This window comes from Microchirus variegatus, assembly GCF_963457635.1.
Source record: "Microchirus variegatus genome assembly, chromosome: 11".
Lineage (NCBI taxonomy): Eukaryota > Metazoa > Chordata > Actinopteri > Pleuronectiformes > Soleidae > Microchirus > Microchirus variegatus.
In genome coordinates this window covers 19,255,355-19,275,647 of record NC_139812.1, presented here as the reverse complement: position 1 = coordinate 19,275,647, position 20,293 = coordinate 19,255,355, and the positions used below count along the sequence as shown (strand labels likewise).

The 20,293-nt window shown below is 39.8% G+C and overlaps 2 protein-coding genes across 2 annotated transcripts in view; one reads left to right on the top strand and one right to left on the bottom strand.

The window, feature by feature from the left end:
• wdfy4 (WDFY family member 4) overlaps positions 1–19,771 on the top strand; it is a gene marked incomplete at its 5' end in the record, with an annotated part of 39,199 nt that extends 19,428 nt beyond the window's left edge. The window contains 23 exons of the mRNA XM_083897411.1: positions 1,479–1,556; positions 1,686–1,877; positions 1,959–2,034; positions 2,125–2,333; positions 3,907–4,055; positions 4,161–4,275; positions 4,392–4,477; positions 4,560–4,622; positions 8,985–9,027; positions 9,172–9,291; positions 9,434–9,557; positions 9,649–9,758; positions 11,008–11,158; positions 11,920–12,011; positions 13,197–13,406; positions 13,496–13,616; positions 14,830–14,987; positions 16,033–16,191; positions 16,277–16,456; positions 16,661–16,843; positions 18,549–18,636; positions 19,329–19,458; positions 19,563–19,771. Of these exons, the coding sequence (XP_083753537.1) occupies positions 1,479–1,556; positions 1,686–1,877; positions 1,959–2,034; positions 2,125–2,333; positions 3,907–4,055; positions 4,161–4,275; positions 4,392–4,477; positions 4,560–4,622; positions 8,985–9,027; positions 9,172–9,291; positions 9,434–9,557; positions 9,649–9,758; positions 11,008–11,158; positions 11,920–12,011; positions 13,197–13,406; positions 13,496–13,616; positions 14,830–14,987; positions 16,033–16,191; positions 16,277–16,456; positions 16,661–16,843; positions 18,549–18,636; positions 19,329–19,458; positions 19,563–19,626 (2,901 nt within the window). The 3' untranslated portion in view covers positions 19,627–19,771. The remainder of the gene's footprint in view (positions 1–1,478; positions 1,557–1,685; positions 1,878–1,958; positions 2,035–2,124; positions 2,334–3,906; positions 4,056–4,160; positions 4,276–4,391; positions 4,478–4,559; positions 4,623–8,984; positions 9,028–9,171; positions 9,292–9,433; positions 9,558–9,648; positions 9,759–11,007; positions 11,159–11,919; positions 12,012–13,196; positions 13,407–13,495; positions 13,617–14,829; positions 14,988–16,032; positions 16,192–16,276; positions 16,457–16,660; positions 16,844–18,548; positions 18,637–19,328; positions 19,459–19,562) is intronic.
• Positions 5,349–6,089, bottom strand: lrrc18a (leucine rich repeat containing 18a; the record flags this gene model as incomplete). Its single annotated transcript, XM_083897963.1, has 1 exon — positions 5,349–6,089. One exon carries the CDS (start codon positions 6,087–6,089, stop codon positions 5,349–5,351), a length of 741 nt encoding a protein of 246 aa, XP_083754089.1.
• Positions 19,772–20,293: the final 522 nt, after the last annotated feature.

Below are 20,293 nucleotides of genomic sequence, written 5' to 3'. Positions count from 1 at the left end.
GGGCTGAGCATAGTTTACAGCTCTGAGATATCTACTTTTACTGAGTAAAAAAAATAATAATTTAAGTCCCATGTACGGGCTGAATGAGAATATAGAGACTGATAGGCAGACTGTACCCTCAGTCAAGCTTCAGCACAATCCTTCTTGAGATTTATGTCATCAGCAAATGCAGTTCCCATAATCATATCTGTGTCCTCATATTAGAAAGATAATTAACAGCACTAATGATCACGTTAAGTTCATTACACATTCACTGCCAGCCCAGAATGAAGTTGACATTATGTTGCCTTATCATCAAAGGTGGCGTATTGTTGGGAAGTCATTAAAATGGAAATGAGTGTGATGTTCTGATGTTAATTGCTGAGGGAAGGGATGAGTTATGTATTTAATGCAACATTTAAAAAGCCAATGAGGTTCCTATCTGCTAAATAGGGTAATTAATGCTATATATTACTTATGTTTGTCCAAATGAAGGAATGAAATTAGGAGACGATGACGCCGACTTTCTGTTTATCTGTCACAACACAGCTCTAACTCACAAACTTGATTATTACTCTCTTTTCTGCCTGTAATATTTCGATAATCTGCCCTCAAATTACTCCTTTATTTCCTTCTCTGCACAGCTCCTCATTTGGATAGGCAGTCACTCATTTAGAGAAACAGATTTCATTCTCCAGAGGGCTTGTCAAAAAAATTTTTTGTCAACTTTTATGCATGGGTTTGTTTTTTTGGAAGTACTGTCTGAGCAATTTGTTTTCCGCTTGTACTCGAGACAAAATTGTTTTCTTTTTGTTCATTCGTTTATTTATTTATCGCATTCTTGGAGTTTTACAGCAAAACACAGGTTTAGCATCTGTAAATAAGACTCGGTACAAAGAGTTACTGCATGTTCATTCAGTCAATTAAATGGTTTTCCTGGGTCAGCTGTAAGAATGGACACATGTTGTTTCACTAGTCTCTCAGCGAGCACCGCTGTGATGATGGGCTTAATGAAGCAGTTAACAGTCAGAATATGATCCCAGTGTGTCTGTTGAACATGAGCATCCTGCAGTGTCAACACGGCTCCGTTTGTGCTTTTTCTATTTTTTTTTTCCTTTTCTCTTTTAATCGACACATGCACACTCGTTCACACCCAATAAAGGCACATGCACACTAACCTTGCCCTTGACTGTGGCGTGGCTCAGTGATATTAATGTTTATTTTAATCAGATCACACCAACAAATGATTACATTTCCAGACAGGGTTATTGTAACACTGTAGCCACTAGCTTATTTTGCCCAGTGAATGCAATTTAGAACAGATGTAATTTTATGAATGCATTGTAATTGCATGAGGAAACAACAATACTGTTATGAATATACAATCTTTGTGAACATAATGTGTTGTGTGTGTGTGTACAATATGAGCTAGAGGAAGAGCGATTGTGCAACCTGCTCTTTTCATTTGCACCCATCAGGTTATTCTGCTTTCTTTGTAGGAGTTTCTGTCCTGCATGGAGTCACATCGACACAGAGGCCACATCTTGTTTGAGAAAATGAGAACAAACTACTTACAGGTTGGACAGAAATGTTACTATGCATACACTGAAATAATTGTTATTAAAAAGGCACAATTAGATCTGTAATAATATTCATCGCTCCCGCTCATCTATTCTCTCCACTCTGGGCCTGTCTCTGCTTCCCAGTTACAAGCCAGCGAGTGGGAGCGAGTCAGCTCAAAGTGGCTGCGTGTGGAAGCAGAGTTGCTGAGGGAGAGAGCTTTGTTCGGCCCTGGTCCAGGAGTGCTGCTGAGCCGAAACTGGGTGCAAGACGCTGCTGAAGGACCCAATCGGACCAGGTTACGCATCCGCAGAAAGGCCTTAAGACGATCCAGACAGGTGCAGCCTTTTTGTTCGTTTAGTTTTCATATTATACTCTATAGTCTAACATTTAACAGCACCATTTGTTGTTACAAACAGGTACTCGGAAAATTGTGTCTGGGTTTGAGGACTGGCACATCAGAGGAGAACAACAATAAAACAGATGTTGACACAGGTTAAGAAAAGTGTTATTATATTTAAATTGACTATTTTCAATATGAGTGTTGGATCTAAGCTCAGTGAAAAAATGTTTCCTTTGTCACAGAGCCCAAGATCCTGTTGGAAGTTGGCACTGAAGCAAAAGAGGATGAAGAGGAGGGAGGAAAGGACTGTCTGACCTTCTTTCCTGTGTTAAACGAGACACCTGCTGTAACTGAGAGTCCACATGGCTCCATGACCCCCGTACCCTGCTCACATCGACAAGACTGCCCCGAAATACGCTTAATCCTGCAGGAATTGCACCCTGGAGAAGAGGTACTGTAGCACAGGAGGGTTTGTTAGTCTAAAAAAAACCACATGGCTAAACACAAGCACAGCTCCCTTCCACCCGACTAATATTCACAATCCTAATTATCTGATGTAGACTGAGGGATTCCAATAGCCCAGCGCTGCTATCAGAATTTCATCTTTCCTCATTAGTGTAATGTTTTAATGTCGAGGCCCAGCTCAGCTCTTCTCATTCTTCCTCTGAGTTAGAAACCAAACGAACATGTTGACAGGGACTTTCATTGCTCCGGCAACCAGCCGCGCCTTTTAATGTTTCTGACAGAAGTATTAATAAAAACAGTAGGAGGTGATGCAAGCTGTCTTGCATCTGCTTAGTAAGTGTGTGCGATGTGTGCCTGTGTGGCCTGTTGTCTTGCACTGGTTCATTGTGTGAGTCCTGCTGAGCTTCCTGTCAAATGAATACAGTCATTAGCTCTGAAAAATGCACACACACATACACACACATATATAAAGTTACACAAAGGGAGACCCACTCATAATTAGCTTGCCAGCGCCAATAGTGTGATTATGACAGTAATGTGTATGGGGAGAAATCAATGGTCTGACATTAGGCTCTCAGTCAATAAAAGTCCTCCTTTTCTCTCCTTCTTCCCGTCATCAGCTAAATCACCCTCGGACTGATAATGCATTTCTGTCCGGAGTCCAGAGTGAAGAGATGAGGAAACAAGTTTATTGTTCTGTATTTAATTTCTGATAACAATAAATGTAACCAAGCATTTATTTTATTCTGAAATCTACTCATTCTTCAGGACAGTGGGGCTGATGCCAGATTGTGTTCCATAATTGCACAAAATATGACCACGATAAAGCTCTGTGAAAGGTTTCCAAAGCCATGTGGATGAGACTTGCTCACCTTGACTCTTTTCAAACGCTTTCACGTGACAAGTGATATTATACATCATAGTGTGTTTCTGTGTGTGCATTCAGACATGAGGTTCTGATCACTTAGCAGGTTTCCTATTGTGTGTGTGGCAGTGATTAATTCTCCTAATAATGGCCAGGCAGGGCCTGCTCCTCCTCCTCCACCAAGTGTGACTCTACATCTGTGGGTAGAGAGTCTGATTTGATTAGTATAAATTGTGAGGGGCCTGCGGGTATGCTGGGGCCCCATATGGTTTTTGGGCGTTGCGTCCCAGAGGGCCTGCAGAGGGGCCAACACGGGTATACGGCCAGGTGCACACACTCACTGTGAAATGAGGGGAGACAATAGAATTAGCCACACATTATCACAATGCATTTAGCATTAGCTGCAACTAGCGCTCCGAAAGCAGCATGTGGGTCCACTTTGGTGCTCGATGAAACACAGTCACATTGCTGAAAAAGGAGCTGGGTCCTCTCCTCCTCATCAATCAGCTCTGATAATGAAGTGTTCAACTGTGTCTTTTTAATAATGATTAAAATATGTGATTAAAATGATCAATCAAGTAAAGCCTGAAGTGCCGGCATTGGTGTCATGTCATGTCCCAGGAGAGAATTGCCTCTCTCACATGGGGCTTAATGTATCTCGTATCTCTCTCTCTTCCACTTTGTTTCACTGTAGGTAAAGGCAAAGATGTGTGTAGTGATGGTGAGTGGCCTCGGAGTGACAGAGGGAGTGCTGCTGTTTGGAAAAGAAAGCCTGCTCCTGTGCGAAGGATTCACTCTCAGTCCAAGTGGAGACATTTGCTGCAGGAAACACCATCCCAGCAGGTAAACCCGTGTGTGCTGCACAGGAAAAATATATATACAATTAACCACTGTTTTGGGTCAGTTCATCATCATGACATCATCTATGTCCCTTTCATTCTCTGCCAGTGTGAAGGACTCCTTCATCTCCACCATGCTGAGTAAAGAGCTGCCATCAGCCAGCTGTAGACGCTGGCTCTATGATGATATCAAGGAGGCGCGATTCATGCGTTTCCTTTTGGAGGTCAGACATCCAAATGGTCCCACTCGATCCTTAAATGAATATGCATTTATATCCAGATTGGGTCTGCACAGGATTAATAACTAAAAAGAATTTTACACTAACGTTGTGCCTATCAGGACAATGCTATCGAGGTTTTTATGAAGAGCGGACACTCGGCCTTCCTGGTATTCCTGAATAAAGACCATGTCTCTGCATATAAAAGGTAGGACATATATAAATAAGTTGTATTTTTTTAATTATTCCTACCCTGTTGCTTATTTTTTTTACTCTCTTTATTCCTGCAGGCTGTGCACAGTAGTGTCAGCATTAAAAGGCAGAGGGGTTTCTGAGATTATCGCTAATGCCAGGTAAGTGTCATCTTTTAATCCTCACAGTAAAGTCAGTCAAAAAAAATAAAATATTATTATTATTATTATTAATTTATTCAAATGTAATAGTATGACTTATACTGAATATTTTAGTTACACATAATAATAAAAATAACCTCCCCTACAATCTGTTACTAGTTTGATCTGAACCTGCCTTGGATGACTGTGGCTCTGAATCAATTAGTCCCTGTACTGATATTAGTGTGTTGTGACATATGCAGCAAAACTCAACAAGTAATATGGACCACACTGGTGTAGTAGCCTGGACCTCAGGACTCTCCAGCTTTAGCACAATGTCAATCTGAAAGTGTGACATGCTTCAGGACTAGACCTAAACTGGAAATAATACACATTTATGGGGTTGACACTATCTCAGTCAAGCCCCGTCGCTATAGTTACATCAAGCCAGTGTCAAATGTAATTCCATGTGTAAAATCACCATTCTTTTGGAACCTTCCATGCAGAGCCCTGTAACCATAACATTTCAGAATCTTGAAGCGGGATTCCAAGTCACTGACCAATCAGCTTTTAGCTTCAGACACGTGCCAAGTGCATTATTGTGCAGTCTACACTCTCCATGGAACATCACACATCTATGCCTGGTCACCTTTTTCTTTTCAATACAACATATTTTTCTGTATTTATAAGGATATTTAGTTCCGTAGTTGTGTTAGATGTCAGCAGATTTTTTTGTTGTTGTTGTTTTTAGTTAACAGTCTCTTGTTTAAACTTTTTACGTAACCTCCACTCATCCTGATTGGCTCTAGCTACTGAGTTTGGCAGCGTCAGTCCAGCATATCTCATGCATTTCTCTTTAGACTTAACACCGAAACTGTCTCCTTCTCTGTGCTCGTCACTCAGGCTGCCGTCCTCCTCTTCAGATTTTTTCCTTTCTTTTCTTACGTAGGCGCATGATAGAGGATTTCTTTTTGTGTTCAATTTAGTCAGATTTGGCAGGTCGTCAAGGAACTCTGGTATGGTGGTGAAGAGGTTGTCAAACAGGCTTAATTCTTCAAGACTCTCTAGAGCCTCCATGGAGGGCGGAAGGCTGTCCAGCTGGTTCAGCCCCAGATTGAGGGTCTTCAACTTACTTAGGGAACCCAGTGCGGAGGGTAAACCTGCTGAGGTTAGACAGTTGTTAGAGAGGTTGAGGTTGATCAGTTCCACTAGTTTGCCAATTGACTCTGGCACAAACTCCAGTTTGTTAGTGTGGAGGTCTAACCATTTGAGTGAAGTTAGGTTCCCGAGGTTTTCTGGGAGTTCCTTCATCATGTTGCGGCAGAGGTTTAACTCGTCCAGTTTGGGCACTTTGATAAGACACACTGGGAATCCGGTCAATCTTAATTTGTTGTAGGTGAGTCTGCGCAGTCCCTCTGGTGTCTTCTGCACTGCCTTTTTCGCCGCCTTAAGGGTCACCTTAGTCCCTCCGCCTTTCTTTTTAGGCATGGTACTGCAACAAATAGTTGAGTTTCAGTGGGCATGAAGCTGGAAGAAAACATTACATGAGCCAGTACATCCAAATCAAGAAGCATCACTAACATAAAAGGCAAGTTGTCAGATACTCCTTTCATCTAGGTATCTAGTATAGTATACCCAAAATATAATGCATTATTATTATTATTATTATTATTATTATGATGTACAGAGGAGAGATGGTAAACATATTGGTAGAAGGATGCTGGGGTTGGAACTGCCAGGCAGGAGGTCTAGAGGAAGACCAAAGAGAAGATTTATGGATGTAGTGAAAGAGGACATGAAGTTAGTTGGTGTGAGAGAGGAGGATACAGAGAACAGGGTTAGATGGAGGAGGTTGATTCGCTGTGGCGACCCCTGAAGGGAGCAGTCAAAAGGAAACATAGAATATCTGGTATAGTATAAACAATGTTGCTATCAATCACTAACTCTTGCTAGAGTTTAGACCATGGAAAGAATGATCAGCTTAGTCGGTGACTATAGATGCAAGGGCCCCAGCTGGACCACACGATGTTGGTAACACACTACAGGTTTGCTCTGCCTGTGGTTGGCCTGGCCTTTGGCAGAAGGTGTCTTGTGATTAAAGGGCCAGAACACCTGATCTTTCATAATAACATTTCAGCCGTTTTCCCTTGTGTGGTAGTTGCTCCCAAGAAGCTGATTTACAATAATCTATGTAAACTGCACCACTGTAAAGTACTTGGGCAAATAAATGTGTTGTGTCTATGTTTAGATGTAAGTATGTGTGTGCGTGTGTGTGTGTGTGTGTACGGCTGATGTGATTTATTCAAAGACAACAGCTTATGTATGGCCCAGGGCAGTAAGGAAAGCATGCTCTCTGAGGATTGAGAGCCTGGGCACTGTGTGTGCTTGTGCGTGTGTGTGTGTCAGTGTTGTGTCTGCACTAGCGCGTGCGTGCTCACCCAGTGTTGCCCATGGGAGTATTTAAGAGCACGACTCTCTAATTAAGGCTAATGCAGGGGAACAATAGGAGAGAGGCAACACTGGATAACACAGCAAAACAAATGAGTGCTGATGCTCCCTCACCATTCTACTGATTGAGCTGTTTGGCTCCTTTCAGGTGAGGTGTATGTGCATTGCATGCATGCTGCATATATGTGTGTAGGCCAACAGACACGGATGTACTGTACTAGAGTATGTGCACGTGTGTGTGTGTGAGGAGTCAAATCGGGACTTTGATAAATGATAGTTGGGGAGTGTTAGGAGTGTGATGAGGGCTTCACTCTTCTCCCCTCCCTGTCTAAAAGAGCAAGGTGTGTGTGTCTGTTTGTGTCTGTGTTACACCCCAAGGCCCTCTCTCGCCTCATTCATCATCCTCAGGATGAGAGAGGTTATCCACTGGTGCTTGTTCCCATTATAACCTCCTATAGAAAGCTATTGCATGAAATTATTGCCTGCAATTAGATAAAACATACCGGGCCAAATGCAATGATTGATTTAGAGTGGTTTTACAAAAATAATTTTGTCATGAGTTGTTGGACAAGGGGAGGAGATACTGGTCTTTAAATATAAAGATACACTTCAAGTAGCACCATACTCTCTGTATCTATTTTTTATGTTTTTTAGTTCTTATTTCCTTATATGAAACTTTTATTTACATTTTTAAAGAATGTGTGAAAATGTATACTCGCCATATTTTGTCTCGTTTCCATGTGACTTGGCATTATTCACGCGTGTATTGGAGCTGGTCTTAAGATTTAGAAACATTCCATCGGCTTTAGTTCTTGTGAAATGGCCGCTCACCCCTGTAGAAACAGCGCCGTATTCATATCGTCGCAGTCCAGTAATAACTCCAAATAATTACATTTCCGACTTGGTCAGCATGTCGAAAGTGCACAAGCATCACGTAATCCTTTTGCAAAGAATGTGGCATAAGTTGAGTGGAAAGGTCAGGATTTTTACGGTTGTATTATACCAACATTTCCCCCCAGCCTCTGCTACACCAAACACAAAGTCAAGGTTCCTCTTGTTTAATAGCGTTACTTAGCAACTGGGGTGCTTGGCGCCTGGACTTTATTGCCATGTTACTGGCCCACAGAGGGAAAAGAGATTCCAGCAGCAGTCGAACGCTTCGCCAGTTTCGATTAAACAAGTTTAGATTGGCTTACCGTGAGTAAAATACATAATAAAACGTTGAGGAACGTTGTCATTTAGTATAGATGGTTTTGTTTAGCTGAACACACGCGCCGGTAGATTAATTGCAAACAAGGCAGTTTGTGTGAGGAGTTTTTGTTCTCAGCAGTTTGTGTAAACGGCAACTTTTAACTGTGTGCTCTTATTTAAAGTGGATGCTCATTAAAATATCACCTGACAATAGTCTTTGAACAAACAAACAAGTGTAAAAAAATAATAAAAATACAGCTGGAGAAAGAATGTGTTTGGCTTAGCAATGAAGCAGGAAATTCATGTTTTTGTTCACATTCTCTCAATCAGTGAACTATTTGGGGCACACATTTGAGTTATTTGTTAATTTTTTTTGCCTTCCACTTGACCTCCACGTATGAAAGAGTGTAAAAACTTTGCTCTGTAAGAGAGCCTACACTCGCATAAACTACTGAAGAGTATATTTCTGTTTCAGCCTACAGATGGCACCATGTTCTACGTATATGTGAGGTGTAGCTCTCATCAGTCTCTAAACTGCTCCTACAGCTGTGCACACACACTTTCTTTTTCCTGAATCACTTACTCACCTCCACTCTGCTGTTTTTGAGCGCTGCTATGTTCAGCGGTTGCCAGGCAACAGACCAGGATAAAAAAAAATAAAAAAACAACTTTGTGTTGGTAGGTAACTGCTTAGTGATCAGCCCCTGATGCTAATTCAAGGTATTTGTTTTTATTGTGTTTCAGAAAGACTCCAGTGGTTGAAAAGGCAGCTCTTGTTAAATGGCAGGTAATTCAATAAACGTGGCTATTCGTGTATTTGAGTTGCAGTTACAGACGGAGTTGTTTTTGCTTTGGCATCAGGAATGAATAAGTTCAATAGGTTTTCAATAATTATGAATATTTATTTTGTTATTGTTTGTTTTTTCTCTAGAAAGGGGAAATAAGTAACTTTGAGTACTTGATGCATCTGAACACCATCGCGGGGAGGACATACAATGACCTGATGCAGTATCCCGTGTTCCCCTGGGTCTTAGCTGACTACCAGTCAGAGGTAGCATATCACGTCCTTCAAACATGGCACCATTGTATTCAAAATGCTATGTGTCTGGTTACAGCAAGACATTGCAAAGGTTTAATATTAGCATTTGCCACATCTTCTGATCCTTATCTGACCCTGTTTCCATCCTTAATAGACTCTTGATCTGTCAAATCCTGCAACCTTCCGGGATCTGTCTAAACCAATGGGAGCTCAGACAGAGAAAAGGAAGCAGAGGTTCATCGAGAGATACGAAGAGGTGGAGAACAGCGAGGGTGAAGGTATCCGTTCGGCCCGTCTTTTCACCTTTCCCACTGACTGTACTCTTTATTTTCTTTGTTCACTCTACGTTTAAATTGGTTCTCTCTGCAGGAGATATGTCCGCACAATGCCACTACTGCACCCACTACTCCTCAGCCATCATCGTGGCCTCCTTCCTCGTCAGAATAGAGCCCTTTTCACAGACTTTTCAGGCTCTGCAGGTGAGTCCTTTAACACCACGTAAAACAACAATCAATCACCAAAACTACCTTTTGGCCAGTGAAATAATTCATGACTGTTTTTACAACTTTCTTGATAGTGTAGTATTTTGATGTGCCTGTCTGTTTCTGTTCTTTTCGCAACATTATATTAAATTCTATTAAAGCTGCAAAACTCTGATTTATAAATCCGTAACAAAAAGATAAATTGACTTTATTTTAAATTATACACAGAAAGGGGGTTAAGGAAAACGTGTGTAAAACCTAATTTGTTGGTTCAATTGCACCTTAACAATTAATACATTCATCACATTCAAAATAATAAAATAGAAATATGATTAATAAAATTAACATTTTAATTCATTTATTTATGAGGTCGTACGAAAATGTTTTATCAGTACAACTAAATACACATAGTTTCTGACCATTTGAAATTCACAGCTTATTTTAATGATTGAAGCTCAGTTTAAGACTCAGATTTCACACACGTACAAATATATACTCAAAAATACAAACATTTACATAATACAATACATAACATTTCCTGACTAAATGTAACAGAATCTTTCTCCTCAGTAACACACAGGTCCTTCTGCAAACCCAGTGCTCTATAAGATGCCCATTTCCAGTCGTCACTCATCGCATTATTATATTAATTCATTTTTGAACATAATCTTTCTAATCATATAACTCTAATATGAGCTTTTTTAACAGTCCAGATTTCAGTCCTTTTTTTTTTTTTTTGGAAAGAAACCAGATTATTCAGATTTCAATATATATGCAAATAATTCCGAAAGCAGAATTGTAAAGAAGCCCATACTGATGTTATGATGCAGCATCCAATTCATTAGAATAAAAACCCATGCGTTTGATCGTCAGAATAAAGCAATAAAGATGTTAGTCTGGTGCCTTTTTGTCTTCCAAAGCGAGTAACTGGTGTGTGGTAATATCCATAACTGAATTTACATCTCTAACCAAGTTTGTTTACTATTTTGTTTTATTCTAAATTACATTCTCTCTCATGAGATTTCAATCATGGATTATGGGATTTTACAGAAAGATGAAAAGCTTCCTTCAAATAACAACAAATGTTCGCTGCTTAAACAATGCAGAGAAGAACATCGAACGTTAGCGGTGCACCACGCTGTATGGAGACGACTGCTGGATCAATATGCCTGTTGTAAGTCTGGCTCGTCAGTTTTCTCAGGGTTCTGACAGTGTCGTCGTCCCCCTCCCTCGTCTGTCCTCACAGGGAGGCTTTGATATCGCAGAGCGGATGTTTTACAGCGTGAAGAAGGAGTGGGAGTCGGCCTCCAGAGACAACATGGGGGATGTCAGAGAACTGATCCCAGAGTTCTTCTACCTGCCTGACTTCCTGCTCAACTCCAACAACATCCAGCTAGGTCAGCCTCGAAAATCACCCTCTATGTGTCTTAAGTAAATGATTGAAAGTATGATTTCCTGATTTATTGCATGTACAGTGTGTAAAATGTGTATTGGTTAGCATCAAATCTCAACAGATGTTTAGTTTATCCATGATAGGCTACTGTAAAAACATGGTGGTCCAACAACAGTGGCCTCCTGATATAAATAATGAAAAACAACAATTAATACAAAAAGGTGATTGTACTTTGTACTTTCAAAAATGTGTGTAATTTTTGTATTTTAAAAATATGCATCTAAATGTTACACACTGGGCCTTTAAGTGCTCCAAGTATTCAACATATTTCTTTATTTTCTTACTGTTCCGCAGTATCCTCTTACTCTTTCTGTGGTTTTTAGCCGTTTTGGGAGGACACTGTAGTCTTTAGCAAACATTATTTATATTTAGTCCTGATCTTAGTGTATTTATGAGTGTTTACAGCAGTTTGATCTTGTATTTGGAACTGAAAAAAAAACTACATTTAAAAACTACAGTAATTGCAGTAAGTCAGTTTGGCAATAGTGAAGAATTATCATTCCACGGCTACACGGCCTGTTATTTTGGTTTTGGTCTTTCCAAACGATTTTGATAGCATGCAAATATCACCAACTGTATTGTCCTTATTATAGACGTGCATGCACACGGAACATGTTTGCCTTCATGCATGTGCTTTTTCAGCTCTCTTATATTTTGAATGCATGATGCACGGGACACAGTTTGTACTAATACATATCTTTACAGGCTGCATGGAGGATGGTACTGCTCTGGGAGATGTGGAGCTGCCTCTATGGGCGAAAGGTGACCCTCAGGAGTTCATTAGAATCCATCGAGAGGTCAGTGACCCCCTCCCTGACCCCCGCTCACTATGACCTCACTATGCCTGTCTGTTGCAGTTGGACAGACTGGTCTGTTACATGCAGAGAGGCCTTTCCCATAAGACCTAATAATGTCTGTATGCACACAGATTTAGTATCTTAACACAAGAATCCACTGACACAGTTAAGTCGCTGTCGTTCTGTTTCGCTCCGTTCTTTTATACCAAAGTATAAGAGACAGATCTTATGCATAACAGCCACTGTCTTGTGTCTTCAAGTCTTTAAAGACCAGTGCATTTGGTTCTTCTAGCACGGACTGTTGTCACACATAAAGAGCTGTTGTTGCGTGAAAAAGCAAAGACATCCACATGAAAGACACTGAAGGACAACAAGCCCATTTAACAGCGTCCAGTGCAGACACAAGGCATGATCTTTTTCATTGTGCCATTATTTCTGACAGCTGTTTATGAGCTGAATAGTCTCTCTCTTCTCTCAGCTCTCTCTCTTTTTAATCACTTTCCATGTGTAGGGTAAAACTGATCATGTTGGTCTGATTTCTTCGGAGTGTGACCCTCCCTTTTTCCATTCCTGGGGCAACTATGATGGTTATCACTCTGTAATCTACTGAACTACTCGTATTGCCGAGCATTCTGATAAAATTAGTGACTTTAGAAGATTGTTTTTTTCCCCCTTCCATAGACAAATTAACTTCAGGACAATATCTCCTTGTTACGATCTGTGCTTTTTTATTTTCTTTCTTTTTGCCTGTTCCACAATGGGTTTATTAAGATTGGGTGCACGCATATGGCTGGTCATAATGCCCAGTTTTCCTTATTAACTCCTCAAAACCAATCTCTGTGTAATTCAACTGAAACCATTCTTTAATTCTAACATGAAGATATGCTCATAACACAGCTGTGCAGCTTCCTGCTGCTCTGGACTTTGAAATTGACTTTCGGAAAAAAAATCATACAGTACCTGAATAATTGGATTGGTATTCTCCGAGAAGTTTTTTGTTTCTCTAAACTCTCATATTAACTGCTTGACTGATGGTTCGGGCCTCATTGTAATAAGAATAAAAGCTGCACACTGCATGTATTTCTTTACTGTACAGTACAATGCATATATAGCAATATTTAATGTACTTTAAAATAGGTGGTCTGAGTTTGTGCAATAATGCTTTGCACCTTTTTTGTGCCTTAGGCCTTGGAAAGTGACTATGTGAGTTCCCACCTCCACCAGTGGATCGACCTCATTTTTGGGTTCCGGCAACAAGGTCCAGCAGCCGTTGAAAGCATCAACACTTTCCATCCTTACTTCTACGTCCAGAGAGGTCGACAGAATCCTAAAGATCCCCTCATAAAGAGCACAATATTGGGATACGTCAGCAACTTTGGCCAAGTTCCCAAACAGGTGAAAAGAAAAACTTCTTCTAATGAGTAGGTGCATCATATTTTATTTAGATTTTATTTAAAAATGTGTTAACTGCCTTTTCGTCTTAGCTTTTCACCAAACCACATCCGCCTCGCTTCGGCTCTAAGAAAGACGGCTCATCACCGCCTCATCCGACTCCATTTTTCTTTAGACTGGACACACTGAAGACCACGACTCAGCCATTCAGAGGTACAGCCACATGATGACACGTGGAAGACAGCAAAATAATTGATTTTAATCTTAAATGACTTTTGCTAAATATGCTTTCCTGCCAAGATTGGCACCACTCTCATACCTGTGCACTTAATATGAAGCGACAGCCTGTGGTAAATTAGCCCATTACCGTCTTTTCTTTTTACTTCTGCACTGGACTCTCTCCTTTTCCAGTCTTTATGCAAAGCAACACTTGGTGGCTAAGGGCTGTAGCTTCATCTTTAGCATACTCAACACAGAAAAGTATTAATATATCATCATATAACCTCATAATCAACAAATATTTCCAAAGTACTCAATCAGCTATGCTGTTTTCTGCTGAGTAAACTAAATTCAATCAATTATAGTCATCTACATTTGCTACTATTGTGTATTGTTCCCCCCCCTTTTATTTTATTTCACTCCATTTGATGTCAATTATTATATACAAGATGCTCCCTGGTCTCAAGAGAATCGTTGAAACCGGGCGAGAATGTCCATAGATTAATTTATACTGTAGAAGGGTAGAGGTAGCTATCTGTTAGAGCTACAATATGGAGATGACTCTTCCGCTGAGCCCTACTTAATAATCTGAATATCCCTACAGGCCCACTGAGGGAGAGGAGATGAATCTGCGAATGCTCAGGGAGAGATTCCTGCATATTACATTTCATATTAAATCTTTGAGTGTCTGATCTGATCAATAAGCAGATAGAGATGAATAGGAGGAAGAACGCTGAGACTAATGCAGGCACAAGTTCTTTCTGGGGGATTTTCGAAGCAGAACCGGTGAAAGGATGTAATGATTTCTGCCTGTTCCTGCATGTACAGGTCAATTATGGGCACAATTACAGCCCATCTCTCTCACTGGCTCATGCACGCACATGCACAAAGAAGTTGCACTATCCAGGATGCAGGTGTCCCTGAAGAACAGAGGTTTGCTCAGCGTTTCGTGGCCGGGGAATAGTTGTTTTAATTGCCCAGTTTTCAGTGGTCAATTTAATGAAATTCTTTACAAGTTTACGGAGCTGCCAAACTCTTTAATGTGATGTTTTTTGAGCAGCCATTACCTTTATTCGGCTGAGTTTATTTGAGTACACTAAAGGCAGAATGAGGTCACTCTTTTTAGAGCAGCATATGGATTAGCTGAGGAGATTCCTTACTTTCTTTCACAACTTTTTGTTCACGGTCACTTTAAATCTTTCTGCAGAGATATCGAGAGGCCCAGTCGGTCAAATACTGTGTCTGGAAAAAGAGGTCTTGGTGCTGGAGAAGAACCGTCTCCTCCTGTCGCCTCTGTCGACCTGCTTCTTCAGCTGGGGTTTCCCTGACAACAGCTGTGCCTTTGGAAACTATGTCACAGAGAAGGTACAGTATGCTTGTGGATTGATGCTCTATCACACAGTCCTCTCAGACAGTTTGGGGCACCTTGTAAAACAAGAGGGTTCATCTCAAAGGATTATAAATAGTAATAAATTATTTAAAATTCTCTGTTGTATGAATCAAATTGTAATAAGACTATTGCAAATCATATGCAGGCCCACAATGCAGTCAGGATAGTGTTGATGGTGGTTTAATTAGCTTTTTGGGTTAATTAAACATTTAAAAAAAATATATATATATACACATTGTTATTACATATTTTGAAAAAAAAAAAAAAAAAGGTTAAACTGTCTTCTGATTTTGCTGGTTTCTGTTTCTGTTTCAATAATGTTGAACGTCAAACCATTTTCCTCTGACACCTGCCTTTAACAAGGCATGTTTTTCCAGAGAGAACTGCTGTTTGCTGGATATTTTCTCTGTTTTGGACCATAAACTGTAGCGATGGTTGTTTGTGAAAATCCAAGTAGATGAGCACTTTTTGAAATACCCAATACCAGCCCACCTGACACAAATAACCATGTCACTTAAATCCACATTTTGATGCTAGGTCTGAAATTCACATGCTTAAATTGGCTGATTATACACTACCGTTCAAAAGTTTGGGGTCACTTATCCAATTTATCTGTGTTTTCCATTAAAAGTCACACTTTTATTCATCAAGTTGCAAAACTGTTTTCAGCTGTGCTAACATCACACACATTGCACAAGGGTTTTCAAGGGTTTTCTAATCATCCAATAGCCTTCTTCTATACGTCTATGTACATATTCCATTAAAAACCAGACGTTTGCAGCTAGAATAGTCGTTTACCACATTAACAATGTAAAGAATGTGTTTCTGATTCATTTAAAAAAAGTGATTTTCCTTCAAAAATAAGGATATTTGTAAGTGACGCCAAACTTTTAAACAGTAGTGTATATTATTTACATGAAAAAACAGTTTAAACAAGTGTACCTAATAAATTGACCAATAAGTGTGCATAATCTGTGTCTTGATATTGTCCTTATTATTATTATTTTTCTTTATCCTTAGACCTTTGCCGTGTGTGAGAGTTTATCTGACTGGGGTACGACGCTGTGCGCGGCCTGTCCTAACGCCATGACCGTCATCACCGCGGGAACCAGCACCGTGGTGTGTGTGTGGGACGTAACGGTCAACAAGGATAAACTCGCGCACATGAAACTCAGACAGGTCGGTTTGTTAGAGGTATACAGTTACTGCCACGCACGTAGCATAAACACACTCTGGACCCATTTATTTTTCTTCCCCTCCTCAGCCGTTATACGGTCACACAGATTCAGTGACGTGTCTGGCCGTGTCGGAGGTCCACAACATGATCGTGAGCGGCTCCCGTGACCTCACCTGTATTCTGTGGGATATGGAGGAGCTCAGCTACATCACCCAGTTAGCAGGTCACACAAGCAGCATCTCTGCACTGGCTATCAATGAACTCACTGTGAGTCCGCTAAAGTATCTTCTCAGTAATTCTCTAAGTTCTCTTTCCTCTCTTTTATTCTTCTTTGGCACAGTGTTTTCATGTTGTTCTCCTCTCAGCATTAGGAAGGGAGGACTCTCATGTGTGACAACATGCACATCCTCTTTGTCTGTGTTTTGCACATAACATGGGTGTCACCACTTTTTTTTTTTTGCTCTGTCGAAGGGTGAGATTGCGTCATGCGCGGGGCCTGTGCTCTACCTGTGGACCATGAAGGGTCAGCTGTTGAGCTGCACCGACACTTCCTCTGAGCCTCGGCCAGACATCCTGTGTGTCAGCTTCAGTCAGCGGCAAGAATGGGATTCCAGGAATGTGATCGTCACTGGCTGTGCTGACGGCATCATACAGGTATAACCCTATATATAATATACAGTATATATATATATATATATATATATATATATACAGTATATATATATATATATATATATATATATATATATATATATATATATATATATATATAACCCACAACCCCCGAACACAATGGCTTTTTGCTGCATAAATGAAAAAATAATGTTTGTTTCTTTCACCCAAAGCTTTGATTCTTACACACATTTGCCATGGCATCACTTATGTAGTGTCACAATATTTATTTACACTACCGTTTGAAGTTTGGGGTCACCTATGCAATATATTCGTGTTTTCCGTTAAAACTCACACTTTTATTCATCAAACGAGTTGCAAAATTAATAGAAAACATTGTCAAGACATTGACAAGATTAGAAATAATGATTTAGATTCAAAATAATAATTTAGCCCTTTCGTCAAAGAACCAGCAAAACTGTTTTCAGCTGTGCTAACATCATTGCACAAGGGTTTTCAAGGGTTTTCTAATCATCCAATAGCCTTCTAACGCGATTAGCAAACACAATGTACCATTAGCACTAGAAATGGGCCTCTATACATCTATGTACATATTCCATTAAAAGACGTTTGCAGCTAGAATAGTCGTTTACCACATAAACAATGTATAGAGTGTAGAAACAGTTTAAACAACTATACCTAATAAATTGACCAAAAAGTGTGCATAATCTGTGTCATGATGGTGTCCTTATTATTTTTCAGTAGTAATGTAATGTAAAAAAAAGGTGATTTTAGATTTTAAATCAAGAATGCACAAAATGCACAAATACACAAAATGCACAAATACACAAAAAAATTCAATTGAATATTTTTCAATGTTCCATATATCCATATGACATGTATGTATATATATATATATATATACATGTATGTTTATAAATGTATACACATGTATACATGTATTGGACATAATTTATGTCTTTAAGTCCTCATCCTTGCCTCAGAGTATAGTTATGTTACATGTTAATTTTAATAGTGTCACTTAATGCTTCATCTCATCATAATAAAGTAAATATTCTTCTTCATCTTAAAACGACAACACAGTAAATATTAAAATGAAGCTTTACTTGTGCTTAAAGGCTTTTCTAGAAAATAAATGATCTCTAATTAAATCACAGAAAAATCACAAGTCACAAATAATTCAGCCCTATCAAGGTATGGATTATGTGGTGGCCAATCCGTGTGTCTCATTCCCCCAAATCACTCGTTCACAATCTAAACCTGATGAATCTTGGCACTGTCATCTTGGAATATAATAAAACGAGTGTTTTTGTCAGTGCAGTGTAGATCAGAAGGTTGATTTGTCTTATATGTTGTACAGTATTCAACTATAACAGTCACTGTTGTGGCATTTCCCCTCTGCTGGTGGCTGTTTGAATGTCCATTAATAGCAGCATACAGTATGTGTTGTGTGTTGGACAGACTGACTGTCCTTGTGTAGGATTAATATAAACATGTGGTGCCTCTCTGCAATCAAACTCTAAATTGGGCTTCACCACTCGGTGTCCATGCCACATGCACAACACATACACAAATGCTATTATTACTTTATTATTACTTTGAGTTATGGATTGTGTGCGTGTGTGTGTGTGTGCGTACTGGAGCGTCCGTGTCTGTGTGTGTGTGTGTTTTGTTATTATGTTGAATTATGTCTGATTTTGCCACTCGTTATGTGTCTCTCATACAGATATGGAAGACGGAGTACACCAGAACACAATTACCTGGCCCTCCAGAAGAGCCTGTGTCCCCAGGGCACGACCGAGTGGAGAGAGACGGTAATGTTGCTGTCAGTAGGTACCGGATATGCTTGTAGGTGCTGTATTTAAAAAAAACAACACAGATAATAACCGAGGCCGACACGAGCACAACTCTCTGTGATACGAACTGCACAGAGGTTTCTTGTCTCAAAAAAGAAACCCCATCATTATTTAATTAGATAAATCCTGAAGTGTAAGATGATTATAATTTTTTTTTTTTTTAAAGCGCTCATTTCAAAGCTTAGACGGCGTGGTTTCCAGATGAGAGATTGTAATGCTTACCCCCATCTCTCACTAGCGTTAGGGCTAGCCGAAATTATGTTGTCATAAAGTTATTAAACATAGAGGCAGTAAACACTGATGAGTAATTCTGCTGACGTGTGTGTGTGCGTGTATAATTTAGAAAGCAATAATACCCAGATCCAATTTGGCATACGTTGGTTACAGCCTCGCATCACCTCATAGGAGTATTATGCTTTGCAAATTACATCGAGACAAGTCTTTACGTAACACTGAGGCGTTTATTTTTGAGGGATATATTTTTTTCTTTTTCTCTGTTTAACAGCCTGCTAACTGCAGATAAACGCAGTGTTAATGCACAGGTAATTTGTCGCCTTTTTTTTTTTTTTCCTTGTTGTTGTTTCTGTGGTTACCGCACAGACAGGACTGTAATAGATGGAGGATGATGTATTGTCACGATCTATCCACAGTGAGCGACCTGCTCCCCGATAAAGGCTGGAAAAGACATCTGGTGTTGTGTCGAGAGCTGAACAGAAGTCGAGCGGCTTCGCAACGCCACTGCAAGAGAAATCCTGCCATCACGGCGCTGGCCATGTCCAGGTACAGTTAAATATCCTTTCACAATAAGAGCACATTTATATGTGCTGGATTATGTGTTTTTTCTTTTTTACAACATAATATATTTATATTACTTTCCTGTGCAGGAGCCACGCTACTTTGTTAGCAGGCGATGCCTGGGGCAGAGTTTTCACCTGGACCTGTGAGTGATGTGAGGCAACATTTCTGTTCGCCCTATATCCTGAGAGAGAGAGAGAGAGACGCTGACACAGAGAATTCATCTGACACCAGCTGAGAATGAGAGCTGCTATATATTCACTTTCCTGATTGCATCCGAGAGGAACGTTACAATATTTTTTACATCCGCGTTTCAGACGATATACTATATTGTATTTGTGTGTGTGTGTGTGTTTGTGTATATACTGAATTTCCGCCCATTGAATTAAATTCTTCATGGCCATTTCCCTGAATCTTCTCTGAATCTATGTCTGAAATCTGAATTTTGATATTATCTTATTTAGATTCTTCTGGAATTCATCAATGTCTAAAAAAAACAGGCACTGACTGGTTCAAAGCCTCACTTGGAACATATATTCTGTTGTAAAGTCGGACTTCCTTGTAAAATACATGTTAAATAAAAGGAAAACGGTGAAAAGTCAAAAGAATTTGATGAGAGAAATGCCAAAATACCAAGACACAACAAAAACCTGTGATTGAACTGCGCAAAATGAAAGTAAAAAGCAAACTGAACTGATTGATTTATGAACAAGAGTGTGTAAATTTTACATCCAGAATCCGTTTTTTTATAAAAACGACAGAATGCACAAATGTTTTCTCTGGTGAATGTTTGTGGTGTGTCAGGTTTTTAGTTTAGTAG